Source organism: Protomyctophum bolini, assembly GCF_963924005.1.
Source record: "Protomyctophum bolini genome assembly, chromosome: 8".
Lineage (NCBI taxonomy): Eukaryota > Metazoa > Chordata > Actinopteri > Myctophiformes > Myctophidae > Protomyctophum > Protomyctophum bolini.
In genome coordinates, this window is record NC_137869.1 from 22,455,843 (window position 1) to 22,471,245 (window position 15,403).

A 15,403-nucleotide genomic window follows, 5' to 3' on the forward strand; every position below is an offset into this window, starting at 1 on the left:
GGCCCGGGCCATAATTGGCCACATTTCTGTGAAAATATGTGAACATTCAGTGAAAGTAGACGATCTACAGTATAGGCTACAATCTTTTCAGTGAAGCAATTTGGTCAGAAAAAAGGAGGGGCCCATATAGACACCCGATCCCGGTCAATGAACTTTAGAACATGCTTACTGGTGGTAGGGACAAAAAGTTGTATATTCAATATTTTTAATATACTCGAGGTCATATAGGGTCGTCAAGTTCAGATGTGAATATGTTTCTCCCAGCCCTGTTGTGAGGAAATGTAAGGATGACATGTGACTGGATAGTGTTTAATTCAAATACATGTCATAAGATTTGGTTCATTACTTTTAAAACAAGCATGCTGCAAGAAACCAACCTTGACTGGCAGCATTGTGAGCTATTAAGCACACTGAGAGTCTGAGGAGTAACTGCAGTACTATAAACTGTAAATAGTGAGCCAGCATTATGAATTAAAATGTGGCATATTGTGCAGCAATCCAAAGCGGTTCCATAATTCTCTTTATGGCTTTAAATGTATTGCTTCTCAAGGGCAGGGATTTGACGTGTTATTATTGTTCGGGTAGCACCACACCTGCACACCACATGAGGGCGATAGCGGTTAGCCGCCATGGTAGTAGTTTGCAGAATGCCGATGACGTCACAACAGGCGACGGAAGTTTGCGTGCTAGTGCTATGCTATAACAGAGCTGGAAATTGTTTTATTAGATCAGTTACTATAGTATTTTTTCCCACGAAGAAAAAAAGATATATGAGTCAATATTGATGTTACACTTTATATCGATACAGTAATGCGACGCAGTGTAACGTTACTTATTAATTCTAGTCTGTCCCTGCTACGAGCTAACGTTAGCCATGGTCAGAACCATGTACTATGCGCAGCATTGACATGCCAACGTGTGTATAGTCATAATAATATTCTGTATAATATATTACATATATTTTGCCGTAAACGGGTGGCAGTGAAGGGCAACTTAACAGTATAAATAATAATCATGGCTGCCGGCGCCGATGTAAGGGACATTTTGGAGTTGACCGGAGGGGACAATGAAGCTCCAATTAGCAAGAAAGATTTCATCAACTCAGAAAAGGTGAGAAAGAGGCTAAAGAGCCTTTGTTTGTTTGTTTGGGTCCTGCATTCATAAAGAGCATGATGGTTCTTCTCAGCGTGGGGTCCAGGCAGGGACCCCCAAGGATACTTGAAGGGGTTCAACGCAGTCTCAATTGATGAATGATAATTACTTGTACCAGGCCAGTACAGTTTCACTCTTACTGTTAGTACATAGACAGTAAAGTCTTTCTAGATCCAATGACAGACCACCTCGGATACCAATGGAAATGTGCTTAGATTGGGGTTTCAGTCGGACAGAGATAAATACATAATCAAGTATATAAAAATATGCCAAATGCTTTAGGACTGAGTCCTTAGAGAAGACAAAAATTGTTTATTTAAGGTTGTAAATGACTGATTCATGGTATCCACTAGCCCCTCTCGGAACCCTACATAAAGCTTTTATGAAATTTGATTGTCGCTTTATATAGGGTTCCTGGCCATGCTAAGATTTTCTAATGCGATTGTTGGAAAGCGGATATAAACAAACTCATCGTTTCGTCGATCGACGCTCTATTACCACGTTTTTTATTGTGTTTGCTTACGGATGTGCGAACTATAAGTACCTTACATACCTCTGATCAAATCTCCTGTGTCGCGGAAGCCGTTAAGTATTTTTAATCCATGTTTGATTAAAAATGTCGCTTTGATTTCTTCTTGTTTATTTACCGTTTATTGTACCGCCTCCCGATGTGCGGTTGGCTTTGCGGGCTACGTCCCTGCCTCTGATCTGCTCCGTCATAGCTGTAGCACCACTAGCTAGCCAGATAGGCGGTACAATGAGGTGTCAATAAACAAGGTAGGAAGAAGCGACATTTTTAATCAATCATGGATTAAAAATACTTAACGGCTTCCGCGACACAGGAGATGTGTCGGTATGGTATGTAAGGTACTTATAGTTCGCACATTCGTAAGTCAACACATGAAAAAACATCGTAAAAGCGCGCAGAAGCTTTTCTCATGGCGTGTTTACATTGTATTTGTGTGTGCGTAACTGGCGGCAGCCCAGCGTGAAACAGGACCCAATGGGTAAAGTAATCAAAGTGTCAGAAACTTTACTACATTTGGGTTCTGCTTGCAGGGCTAGGTATCCACTAGCCCCACAAGCGGAACCCAATGGTAGTAAAGTTTCTGACATTTTTAAGACTTTACACCATTGGGTCCTGGTCTACCGTCGGGCTGCCACCAGGTACGCACACATAAATACATGTACACACGTTCGGATAAATGAATCGGCGCAGTTTTACGACGTTTTTTCCTGTGATGGCTTCTGAATGTGCAAACTATAAGTACCTATACATACCTCTGAGAATATCTCCTGTGTCGCGGAAGCCGTTAAGTATTTTTAATCTATGTTTGATTAAAAATGTCGCTTCTTCCTACCTTGTTTATTGACACCTCATTGTACCGCCTATCTGGCTAGCTAGTGGCGCTATAGCTATGACGTAGCCGGCACAAGCCAACCGCACATCGGGAGGCGGTACAATAAACGGTAAATAAACAAGAAGAATCAAAGCGACATTTTTAATCAAACATGGATTAAAAATACTTAACGGCTTCCGCGACACAGGAGATATTCTCAGAGGTATGTATAGGTACTTATAGTTCGCACATTCAGAAGCCATCACAAGAAAGAAAATCGTCAGAGTCCGCCGATCGACTTAACGTGGAGTTTGTTTATGTCCGCGTTCCAAGATCCGCATTTGAAAATAAAGTAACGAACAGGGACCCTACATAAAGCGACATCCACATTTCATAAAAGCTTTATGGAGGGTTCCGAGAGGGGCTAGGTATCCACATAACTATAGATCAATTATGACAGGATGGGGGTGAAGTAATTTAGCATTGTAAACACTTTGCTTGTATGTACTATGAATGTCAATCAGGTAAAGAACATGGTTTTTAGAATAGTCTGTGGTCAATGTGTAAGTAATCATGTCTAATTTATGTTTAATATTATTCAGTAAATGGAACAGAACACTCCCAGTCATGGAGGTATAAAATGTAGAATATATTTCCTCCCCGCCACCCACAGAAAAAAGCCAAGAAGACGACAGAAGCGTTGACCTTCAAGAGGCCAGAGGGGATGCACCGAGAAGTCTACGCTCTGCTTTATTCAGACAAGAAGTATGGATTTCATTATATATATTTGTTATTGCACGAAGAGCCAAATTAATTCAAGTCAAACAGTGTAAAGAAAGTCTTAAGTGTACTGTTTGTCACATCTTTTCTTTCCTTTTGATTTTACCTCAGATATGTCATGTGCTTGCTATAACAAAACCTTACTGTTTGTCCCCAGAGATGCACCCCCTCTGCTGCCCAGTGACACCACACAGGGCTACAGAACAGTTAAGGCCAAACTTGGCTGTAAGAGAGTCCGCCCATGGAAATGGATGCCCTTTACCAACCCGGCTCGCCGGGACGGGGCCATATTCCACCATTGGAGACGTATGGCAGAAGAGGGCAAGGACTACCCCTTTGCCCGCTTCAACAAGGTATTGAAGAAGGGTCTTTTTGTCCCATCATGCTATTGAGTCCGTCAGTGTCTAGAGTTGCTTTTAGAAGGGCTCAGGCCTTTTACAGTTTGCCCCGGGCCCAAACCCAAAGTCCTGGTTCAATTGTTTTGCTCTTAACTTTCTTCTAGGCAGCAAATCATGGATTGTAACTTGTCACCTAGAAAAGGTACAGCAGAAACAACCATAGCCAGGGTTGAGTTATCGTTTAGTTTATTATCACATACTACAGTGGGATTAAAAAATGAAAATCACACCCGTGTGAAGTGAGGTGCGCTCTTATCATCTTACAACATCGAGAAGGGAATTCGGTATAGCTTGTGTTACTTTATTCAATGGTCATCCAATCCATGTCTATTCACTTATAAGAACAACACTTCACACGGGTGAAACATGACAAAACAAACATTGAATGCTCTTTATTGTCAATGGCGTTTTTAAAACAAACATTGAACTAAAAACAAACATTAAACTGTATATAGGAGGGGCTGGCGCCTCAAATAGAAGAAGGAAAAGGCCTGCGCAAATGGTTAATAGTACATTTCATCAGTTGCAGTAAACTAATATTGACAGATTGTTAAAATGATTGGGTTTCCGTCTCACTTTGTGTTAATCTTCACACCCCCCTCCCACCTGTACAGGCAGTGCAGGTACCAGTGTACTCGGAGCAGGAATACCAGTTGTATCTCCATGACGACGGCTGGACCAAAGCAGAGACTGACCACCTGTTTGACCTCTGCAAGCGTTTTGACCTGCGCTTTATCGTTGTCCATGATCGCTACGACCACCAGCAATACAGAGTAATTACACCGTCCCACACACATCTATACAGGGTGGAAGTCTTTTTACAGAGACACCAAGAGAGAGACTCTTATGCCTAATTTATACTCCGCAGTCCACACGATGGTCTCACTTGCCAACGAGAACAGATCTTCACCTAGATGGAAGATCTGTTCTAGGAAGCAAACGATATAGAGCAACCTCCCTGACAATATCACAAAGACAGATTGTTTATTTCTGGACCACAATTCTTATGAGACGATTCTAAGATGACCCAACGTTATTCTCCATAGAGAAATTACTTCCGCAACCCAGGGGATGAGCGAGTGACGTCAGGACTGTACCGTATGAAATTACATTTAAAAATGTTCGCAGAAACAGGGAATGCTTAATGTGCATAATGGGGGGAGGGTGTATAATAAATTGCATGGTGAAGTAATGATATTAATTTGTATGCTGTACATGTCCTCTGTACATTGGTGCTATAAAACTGGTATACATACATTTGCTGTACATTTGTGCAAAATAACCATATGAGGTAAAACACACATAGTTATTTGCAGCATAGTGTTTTATTTAGTTTTCTCCTTTTTATTATGTTTATTATGTCCTAGACCTGCTAATATTTGGCTGTGAAAAGGATGTAGATTGTCTGGGGTAAATGGTCCTACATCTAACCCTAAACTACACAGATTAATGAATAGAATTAATAGCTCATACTAAAATAAACAAATTAAAATAATCTATGCTCTAGTATAATTTTCACTTCTGGAGTAAACTGAGCAAAGTGGGTTTGAGTGAGTGCATTGATGAGCAGCACATGGCAGGCAGGGTGGTTTGTGCATGCATTGCACATTAACGGGACAAATTCAGGAGGACAGTAGAAGAAAGGGTTAAATACATGGAGGCTCCGGTGAGAATCAGGCATAATGTCCAAGACTCCAAACACTGCAATGCAAATTTCTTTGAGCTCTCTCTTTCATTTACCCTTTCAGAAACGTTCTGTGGAGGACCTGAAAGAACGCTATTATAGCATTTGTGGCAAGCTGACTAAGGTCCGTGCAGCAACAGGGACAGAACCCAAGATTTACATCTTTGATGCCGGCCACGAGAGACGCAGGAAAGAGCAGCTAGAGAAGCTCTTCAGTCGCACGCCTGAACAGGTCAGTGGTTGGTGGTAACCATGTGAACAGGTCAGTGGTTGGTGGTAACCATGTGAACAGGTCAGTGGTTGGTGGTAACCATGTGAACAGGTCAGTGGTTGGTGGTAACCATGTGAACAGTTCAGTGTTTGTTGGTAACCATGTAACCACTAACACCAGGAAAGCTTCTTTGTCATCTTAGATTTTAGCTATATACTGTATATAGCACATTGGTTTAGAAAAATCATGAAAATCTGTGCAAACATTTTGAACTCAAAGCTTTGCTTCTGGGGGTCCCTTGCACAAATGGTTTTGAGAAATGCTGGTTCACAGCCAAACAACATAATTTTGCGGTTCCATGACATGAAAAAGTGTACTGGATGCATCATAATATTGGGACAACGCTCCACACGCCCCAGACTCTTCTCCCTTCTGGCTCCCAAACTGTGGAACAAACTCCCCATTGCAGTTTGAACTGCATATTCCCAATTTTCCGTCATAATCTGAAGACTCACCTCTTCAGACTCCACCTTATTTTGTGATATTATATTATAGAGTCTGATGCTAGGTTCTTGGTTTACTTAATGTTTATCCTAGACTACTGAGGCACTACACTGTCTTTATTAATTTGATGTATGTGTTTACCTTGCTTACTCTAAATTGCTCTGGATAAAGTGTCTGCTAAATGCCTAAATTGTAAATTGGATGTCATGTAGCAGTTACTGTTTTTGTCCCTTAGGCTTTGTCTAGTTTTCTCCTCAACCACCAAGCACTTTTCCATTGTGCCCTGCAGGTGGCAGAAGAGGAATACCTTATCCAGGAGCTGAGGAAAATTGAGACTAGGAAGAGGGAGCGTGAGAAGAAGGCTCAGGATCTGCAGAAACTCATCAAGGCAGCCGACACCACCACAGAGCTGAGACGAGCCGAGAAGAGGGTCTCAAAGAAGAAGCTTCCACAGAAAAGAGAAACAGAAAAACCGGTATGATCCAGACAATATGTTATGTGCTGCTATTGCAAGACATACCATGTATAATATAATTTTAATAAAAAATGGCCAAGGATCTACATTTGTGGTTGGCACAGACGTGTCCAATAACTGTTCGCATACAACGCAGCATAAATTGATATTGAAATAGTGGTTAACCGTTTTACCGTCCCATATCCCTAATGGTATCTAGTCTCATCACAGATATGTGTCACTATAATATTGATATATTGCCCAGCATTACCTCTGGACATTGTATTCATAGATTAAGTATTTATAAAGATTGCCATTTCCATTTGGCCATAGTGATAAACCACCAAACCGACCTGCCTACAAGTAGCCAGTTAGTTTATGGTCAAGGTCTGTAAAAAGAAAATCTATATTGCTAAGTATCACACAATATTATTTTTCACAATACTGTATAGATTATTCAGCCCCCGTATCAATACGAATCCAGGGCTGAAAGTTCTCTGGCATTAAGCCATAGACTTATTTCTGTGTTTATATGTCGCTCATGCATTAACTGTTACCCCTGCATTCATGCCTTTCCAAAGTGAGAGCTAATGGTTAATCCATGTAACTAAATTATTAGAATAATGTGGTAATAATGTCAGATGATTCACAGCAGATCTCCTGTCACGCACACATTGTTTTATTTTTCATTCCCATACCCAGGAGTGATGGTCCCGTCGGCTGTTAGATCCCATAATCCAGAGGGACTGTGCTAGGATTGTCTAGTTTAGTTGGTTATGTAACAGCTGGGCAACCACTGATTGAGTAGGATGCTTTTGGAATACGTATGGCAATCCACCAAGCGGGGAAATTCTGCTCAGCTAGAATACTATTTGAATGGTGTCCGTCTTAATGGGATAGTTCACCCTAAACAATCTATTAATTACCCACCTTGTGAAGCCTAGAATTAATTGAGATTGTTTTGGTTTTTGTCACATTCCTGAGCCAATGATTTGATGACCAGCATCCGGGTAGGAGACTCAAAGGAGACTCTTTGAGGTTCCTACCAGATACACTGCTTCATACACTGTCATCGAATTATTGGCTTAGGAATGCGTCAAAAACGGCTCCATGGTGTGTGTAGGTGGGTAATTGATAGAAGAAAAACACGTTTTGGAGATGAACTATCCCTTTTAAGACGAAAATAAAACAGTGGCTTTGTTCACAAATTGCACAGCTCTTTACTAACTTGCTATAAAGATTGGACATGGAGAGCATGTTATTACATTCTGTCTTGTTTTTGTGTCTATCCTCACCTCAAAAGGACTCACCTGTTTGTCCATCTCTCTTTCTGCAGGCAGTTCCAGAGACGGCGGGCATCAAATTCCCTGACTTCAAGTCTGCTGGAGTTACACTACGCAGCCAGAGGGTAAGCATAATTCAGCTAATTTCAAACTACTAGGAGGACATTAAACATAACATTTGAACTAATCCCTCATAATTTGATAAGTTTAATGCAACCAAGTGCAGAGACTGACTATACAGTCTAATGGGTTGGCTCCTGTGTCTTAAAGAGAGTGAGTGATTATATTTGTTAGGAGCATGAAAATACCTTTGCATGTTCAGAAATACGTAAGTAATATTCAGATGATTCTATGAAAAAATAGACTTAATCCCATGATCAGTTTTCAATTACAACAGCTTCCCTGCCATTAACGAGTTACAGAAGTTATGTTTTCATTGTTTAATTCGTGTTTTTAATACGTTTTAAGACTTACAGGATTTCCATCGGAAAGAGTGTGATAAGTGACGCGTTCGGATGACGTCACCGGAAAAACAAGCTAAGGCTTCTGGGAAATTGAGGCCCAATGCTTTCCAATGGCGGCGCGCAATGGGTGGCTCTGTCCTACGCTCTTTGTTATTGATCGGGGAGCGAGTGACGTGCCTTGATAATTCATTTTCAATGAGAGGGGGGTGATTATTTGTGACGTACAGAGAAGTTGAGGGGCGGAGAAGCAAGCAGACGCAGTCCCGTGAAATTCTCATGTGCGTGCACGTCTCATGTGCGTGCACGTCTCATGTGCGTGCACGTCTCATGCACGCGCCCGCGGGCGGCAAGAGCTAGATTGTGGTCAGCTTTTTTCAGCATATGACTGATTTGTTTTACATATTATTATTTTATTTGTTTACCATCTCAAATAATAATAATAATAAATGTAACAATGAAACAAAAAGACTACGGCAAAAACGATCTTCTTATGAACCGGCATGGGTAGCGGACGCAGGGTATGGATACCGGGCAAAAGAAAATCAAAGACAACCCAGCCCTACTCTTGATGTATGATGTGAGGAATGGGTAAGCGTTTGACTTGGCCTGGCTATCTCTCATTAGTCCTATGATGATTAATGCTGTTAGCGGTCAGCTAATATCTGTAAGACCCTGCGGACGAGGCTTATCCCATTTTGGGCGGGAACCCCTTTTGGTGTTAGCATTACGTTGTGCTTTAGCTTTTGAAAAATAGCAGATCTACAAGCTCGTGAGCTTGTATATCTGCTATTTTTGAAAAATCGAAGAGAGACTGACATAGAACACATTTTTTGAATCTGATGTCGGGTCAGAATGAAAACTGTCGGGACGTAGAAGACATCTTTAGAATCCGATCTCAGGTCAGAATGGGTTATTCATCTCTAAGACTGATGAGGAGCCACCACTCTCTATGGAAATTGCATTAGCACCACTAAAGGAGTGGAGTGCTCCTCCAGCTAATCAGTCAGACAGAGTCCAGTGGATAAAGACGTTTTGATCTGGCCCGTTGAAGTGCATTTCATACGAATTAAAACGGCTGGAGGTGGGGGCGCTCATCCTTGAAACCTCATGTTTGTGTGTATACTGTGTTTCAGATGAAGCTGCCAAGCTCGGTAGGCCAGAAGAAGATCAAGGCTATTGAGCAGATCCTGACAGAGCAGGGAGTGGGTGAGTGTAAAATGACTACAGCACGCTGCTGCTGGTTGGAACGCTACATTAAAAAATAAGCACAAATACGTTGAAGCCTACAACGCAGTGCAATTTATGGGTAGTTTGTACTTTTTTTTTTAAACCTTTACCTGCTCTACACCTGCAAACCCATGATGTGATGAATAAAGTGTAGTTTTAATTCAGCCTTATGGCAAGGGCCAAAAGCCTGATTTATACTTATGCCACACGCCAAAAAAATAGCTGATTTGCAAGCTTAGTGCATTGCATCCGTGCTGTGGGGTGAGTGTGTAAATCAATTTCTGCCGTGTGACATTGTTGTAAAATGGAGCAAACATTTGGCATAACAACAAATGACATGCTTAACAACAGTAATTTGTGCAGGTCCTGAATTTGGCAGCAAAACAATCTTTCAAAAGTAGCAAATGGCCACTATGTCTTTGCAACATAACCAGATTAATACCGGTATTATAAATTCAAACCAGAGTGACTGAGCCCAGTGATTTTTATTTTCCTATGGTGCTGCAGACTGCCGCCATGGGCAGACAGTGCTAATTCTGGTCCCTCGCTCATTCACTCACTGGTGGATGCTGCTTGATGGTTTGCGGTAAATTAATACATCTCAGCTCCTTGCCGTTAAACCAGGAGATGCTGTTCATAATTGACATGCTGGTCATGTTTAGTACTGCCTTTTGTGCATATGTGTATGTCCCTGTATTTACAGCTGTGAAAGTTGTTGCATGAAGGCTTTTGAATTAATTAGATTCATACAAAAGCAGATTTTGTCCCTCACAAACATTAAGTCCCATTGACAATGAATGGAAATTTTACGTCAGTGTCTGAGCAAATAGATACATTGTCTATTTTACATCATGCTGATGTACGAGATGTATAAGAGCGCCCCTCACTTCACACGGGTGTGATTTGTTTTAAACCATGTACCGTTTGTTTTTCTGGTGTGTGTGTGTGTGTGTCTGTCCAACCAGATCTGAACCCAATGCCTACAGAGGAGATAGTTCAGATGTTCAATGAGCTGCGTAGTGACCTGGTACTGGTGTATGAGCTGAAGCAGGCCCACAGCAACTGTGAGTATGAGCAGCAGATGCTGCGTCATCGCTACGAGGCCCTGCTAAAGGCGGGTGGCGGCGGCGGCGGCCTCGGGCTCAGCTCTGGAATGGGTGGCTGCGGCCCTCTGGGGGTCGGGCCAGCGGCAGCTGTGACTCTACCGCAGGGAGGAGGGGCGGACACCGGAGGTAGCAACTCCATCAGCACTGTGGCGTCCACCCCGGGAGCCGAAACCCAGGCCTGGCCAGGAGCTGATGATATCAAGGTGGAGGCCAAGGAGCAGATCATCGATGTGGTCGGAGCACCGCTCACCCCCAACTCGGTGAGTCAACAGAACGACAGTGTCACAGTCTGGTCCATTGTCGGTGTCTGCTGAAAAACAAACCCTTGGTTTTCAAAATATCCTCTTTTCAGGTAGAATAAACTCTTTGTTTAATAAGCATTTGTTTTTGTTAATGTATTTCCAGTCAAGGGTCATACGTTTTTTCTTATTGAATATGATATGATATAGTACTTTGTCAGTTCACACTGGAATATGTCTTTCGACCCAGCAGCCACACATTTGACATAACACAAAGGACAAAAACAAGATTACATACATAAAGACAAGAGCAATGTCCACCACTTAGCCTACCGCTGGCCAAACGCCTGATTAAGCCTCAAAGTCGACTGATGGACAAAGGACCTCTTTAGTCTGACCTTATTGTATGCTGGAACACCATGGCTGTGTCCGAATTCATTCCCTATGCCCCATATAGTGCACTACTTTGGGGTTCCGCCATTTTGTTATAGTGTCTGAATGTGTAGTAAGCATTTTTGCACCCTAACGTAGTGGACTGAAGTATCCCACAATGCACCGGGAATTGTAGGAAGCATCCGATGGTCACTACAAAAACACTGCCCCATAATGCATTGCGCAAGCTCGCTCTTGAGCGCACATGCACGCGTTTGCATGCATGCGCTCATTGCGCTCCAACTCAGAAGAGGCAGAAGTTGAACCAGCGAAAGAACTCAACACAAATGTACTTTTTAAACTTTCGTTTTCCCTTCCCTGGCGGATCTCGAAGCTACAGATCTCGAGACAAATTATCTGTGCATTTATTTGAAATTGTTTTATTTTATTTATAATAAATCTACTCATTTGCAATAGTATTACTAATCTGATCCATTGTATCACCCAGGCCCAGCGCATTAGGAGAGGAATCAGTTGCTTGCTGTAGAATATATTTATGAGATTCTTTATAACAAACGTAGGCTAAATACATGCATGTGAGACACATATTAATTGTGTCCGAACATATGTTTTATTAATATCCATTAATTCCTGCCATGAAAAAATATGCTATCTAACATTATTTCATTGAATTGCGATAAATACATTAAAACTTAATTATGTAGGCAGTCATTTATTGGACTGCTGTTTCTGTTAACACCAAACGTCCGTATTGTGAGCAGAGCTTGTAGATCGGCTAGTTTTGGTAATTCTTTACCAAAAGTACCCGATACAAGCTCACAACACGGACGTTACGTTGCTTATAGTTCGGCTATTTTTGCCGTATCCCCCCGCCCCAGGATTAGCGGTTAATGTGGTTAATCAATCATGCTGCTGATATTTTCATATTGTCAAGGTGGTGCACTGTTTTCATATTGCTGGATAATGGATATAGCCTAATATTAATGTATTGATAATAATCATAGGCCTATGTTATTTTAAAATAACATTTTTATCATAGACAAATAGGCCTAAATGCCTGCAAACATATTTTCATTAACCTATTTTTTCTTTATTCATTCATGAATTTAAAAATAACTTTACAAACTGTCCTTGCAGAAAGGTGAGAGCCTGCAGTCACTTATTTGATACAGTCTGTTCCTAGCAAAAATTCAGCAGCAGCGTTTTGACTGGTTTCTTGTAGTCAGTTGATTCTTCATATCCAAATGAGTGAAACGGCCGGGATGATTTGTTTATTTTTCAAACAGTTCTTTATGAGGCGATCTGAAAAAACCTAATGGGGATTTCATGCAAATAAAAAGTACATGAACCCGCGGACCTACAGCGCCCTCTACTGATATTGACGTCAGAGTCGGTGCTCCCCATACAGGGAGTATTGTCCGAAATCATCACTATAGAGTCCACTAGAGTCTGGATCCCCGTATGGGGGGTAGGGAGTAAGGAACAACCCTAGCAATTCGGATGCAACCCATATCTCCTTCCTGAAGGTAGCAACCTACCGTTTATTCTCCATACTGAACAGTGAACACGTGGCTAGTGTTTGAGGTGATATTCCTTGCCAACTGTAGAATGCTGCTATCATATGTGGATGTATATTAGCCTCTGAAATGGTTGTCCAACAATCTTTGAACAAATGTTCAGTTGTGGCTTTAGGGCTGCTTTAGGGATCCAAGTATTCTTTCCAAATAAATACAAAGCTCTGGTAGCAGCGAAGCCCAACAATATTATTCTTTTATACATGGTTGGTATGGAAATGCCAATTTACCGTGTTTATAAGTTAACATACTGGCGAGTCTCGGTCACAGAAGTTTACTTTTTCGTTTCGTCTCTTCGTTTTAGCGCAAAAGGAGAGAGTCGGCCTCCAGCTCGTCGTCGGTGAAGAAGGTGAAAAAGCCTTGATGCCGGACGAGAGGACTGACTAACGTATGACGTGGGACGAGGGACAATGTGAATGACTGGTCAAATGGAGAGGCCCATAGGGGCATCATGGCTTAAGCTGAGGGAACATGGGATAGCAGAGCGATACGTTACTGTCCATTCCTGTACAATACTACAGAGTGATGTCTCCATATAGTACCACAATCACACAGTTGGACACACAGAGATATACAGCTACTTCTCTTGTTCCCCATCTCATCAACCTGACCACACACACACACACACACATGCACACACGCACACACGCATGCACACAGCCACAACATCACCACCACTGATCCCTGGCCACCACAAAGGCACCAAACTGAGTGACATTCCATTCCATTACCTGGTGTCTTCCTGCCTCCAGCGAGTGCTCGAGCTCAGATGAGTCTAGATCAACTGTAAATTGCCAGACTGAACTAATCGGGCCATGGAGAAGAGGCAGGGACCGCCTGGGTAATTGAAATGAAAAGAAGAGTAGGAAAGAATGGGAGGGACCTCCAGCGACTCTGTTCAGTTCAACCATCTCTGTTTTACTTCTTTTTGGTAGTTTAATCATGCCGTGCTGTTTAGTGGAAGTGTGTTTTGCTGTTAGTTCTTAGTACTGTCTCCCTGTTCTATCACAGAGTGAGCCTCTGCCCAGTAAAAAGCCAGTGTTGTTAACCGCTTATGCCCTATATATTTCGTCATAAGACAAATGGCACAAAATAGCAGGTTTACAAGCTCACAATGTGTCACGATGCAACGTGTTGTAAGCTTGTAAATCTATTTTTGCTATTAAAAATAAAACATGTTTTTGGAGAATGTTAATCTTAAAAAAAAGAAATTCCAAAATACGGATGCAAGGTTTAAAGTCGTTAATACTGTGTAGCTCTCTCAGTTAAGCCAAGAAGCCCGGTGGTAGATTTGATTAGTTATTTTTTCTACTGTATTGTTTTCATCCGCTGCTCTTGTTTGATACAGACGTGTGTGGCTGATGTGTGCCATCATGTGTCTTCAAGATGCCTTGACGATGCTTTATACTTGTCATAAATTCAATAAACCTGTTTGTGTTTTTCTACCCTTGTGTTGGGCTTGGCTTCTGCTGCAGTGGGTTACATCACGACGGGTCGCATTGTGAGGTTTTGTGGGCTTGTAGATGTAGATCTGCTGCTATGTTTGAACATTTTGAATGTTTTTGAAAATTTGTGAAGATTAAAAATAATGTTTTAGCCTAAAACATTATTTTATAATATATTATATATTAGATGTCCGTCTCTGTTCTTGGTTGAGGTCTCAACTCGGAAACAATTAGTGTCAAATTCATATATGCAGTGGCAACTCTTAGATTATGACATTCTTACCTTACCTGTCACATGAGCTAAGTGACGGCTAATGAATTCATTAATATGATAATTAAGCAGTGAACATTTTTAGGTTAGCACAGCTATGGAAACTTCATTAGGTTTCTTTCCCCCATAATGTTGCTAATTGCATGTCAATTATGTCATTTAGCCTACTTAGACATTAATTTCCATGCAAATTGTATATAGCTCGGTTTGCCTTCCCTGGTAAAAGACGAGTAGTGTGAAGTTGTCCATAAGCTATAAGGAGATGCAATGTTTCATAATTATTTTACTCCCCTGTATTATCAGTCTTCATAAGAATCACATCTTTAACCTTCTTATGTCTATTCTTTGCTCATGTGAAAAATCACTAAGGTGTATGTATGATAATTAGTGTCAGTCAGTGTGACTGTAAGGCCACTGGTACTAGGTTCAATAAGCAGTGCTACCAAAGTAAACCAATACACCCTCCCTGGAAGTTATTTGATTGAGAGAGAGAGAGAAGACTAGTAAACATGGGTAAAATGGATTCTCTGTGTCTATATTTCATGTTGAAAATTGGCTCGTAAATCCAGTGGTTTGATCTATGGAACCCGTCGCTGCTTGAAAAAACCTCCGTAAATGTGTAATTTCTCCCTTGACAGAACACAGCCGAAAGGCTATCTTTCTTTTTCTTCTTCCCCCTCCTACTTTCTCTCACACCCTCTCTTCCGCTCTCTCTTCCTCACCAGCCTGCTGTCGGATTAATGCTCAGCGCTCCCCCTCCCTCCCTCCCTCATCCCTCCCTCTCCTTTCATGCTCTTTTGATATCTTGTTTTCATCGCTGCTCATCCATTTATCAAGGCTGGGTCCTCTTAACTCTTTTGCTCTCTGTCTGTGACTTT

At 41.7% G+C, this 15,403-nt stretch overlaps 1 protein-coding gene across 1 annotated transcript; it reads left to right on the forward strand.

The window, feature by feature from the left end:
- Positions 1 to 674: 674 nt before the first annotated feature.
- On the forward strand, positions 675 to 14,254 carry dmap1 (DNA methyltransferase 1 associated protein 1). The gene is made up of 10 exons (XM_080769706.1): positions 675 to 1,110; positions 3,166 to 3,257; positions 3,430 to 3,625; positions 4,285 to 4,443; positions 5,419 to 5,586; positions 6,359 to 6,544; positions 7,860 to 7,931; positions 9,404 to 9,476; positions 10,463 to 10,863; positions 13,114 to 14,254. The coding sequence occupies exons 1-10, from the start codon at positions 1,015 to 1,017 to the stop codon at positions 13,171 to 13,173; spliced, it is 1,503 nt and encodes a 500-aa protein (XP_080625832.1). The 5' UTR covers positions 675 to 1,014; the 3' UTR covers positions 13,174 to 14,254.
- The last annotated feature ends 1,149 nt before the right edge of the window (positions 14,255 to 15,403 follow it).

Coding starts and splice junctions, on each gene's coding strand:
- dmap1 (XM_080769706.1), top strand. CDS start 1,015: ATGGCTGCCGGCGCCGATGTAAGGGACATTTTGGAGTTGACCGGAGGG. Junction 5,587..6,358: donor TCAGTCGCACGCCTGAACAG/GTCAGTGGTTGG, acceptor TGTGCCCTGCAG/GTGGCAGAAGAGGAATACCT. Junction 10,864..13,113: donor CACCGCTCACCCCCAACTCG/GTGAGTCAACAG, acceptor TCTTCGTTTTAG/CGCAAAAGGAGAGAGTCGGC.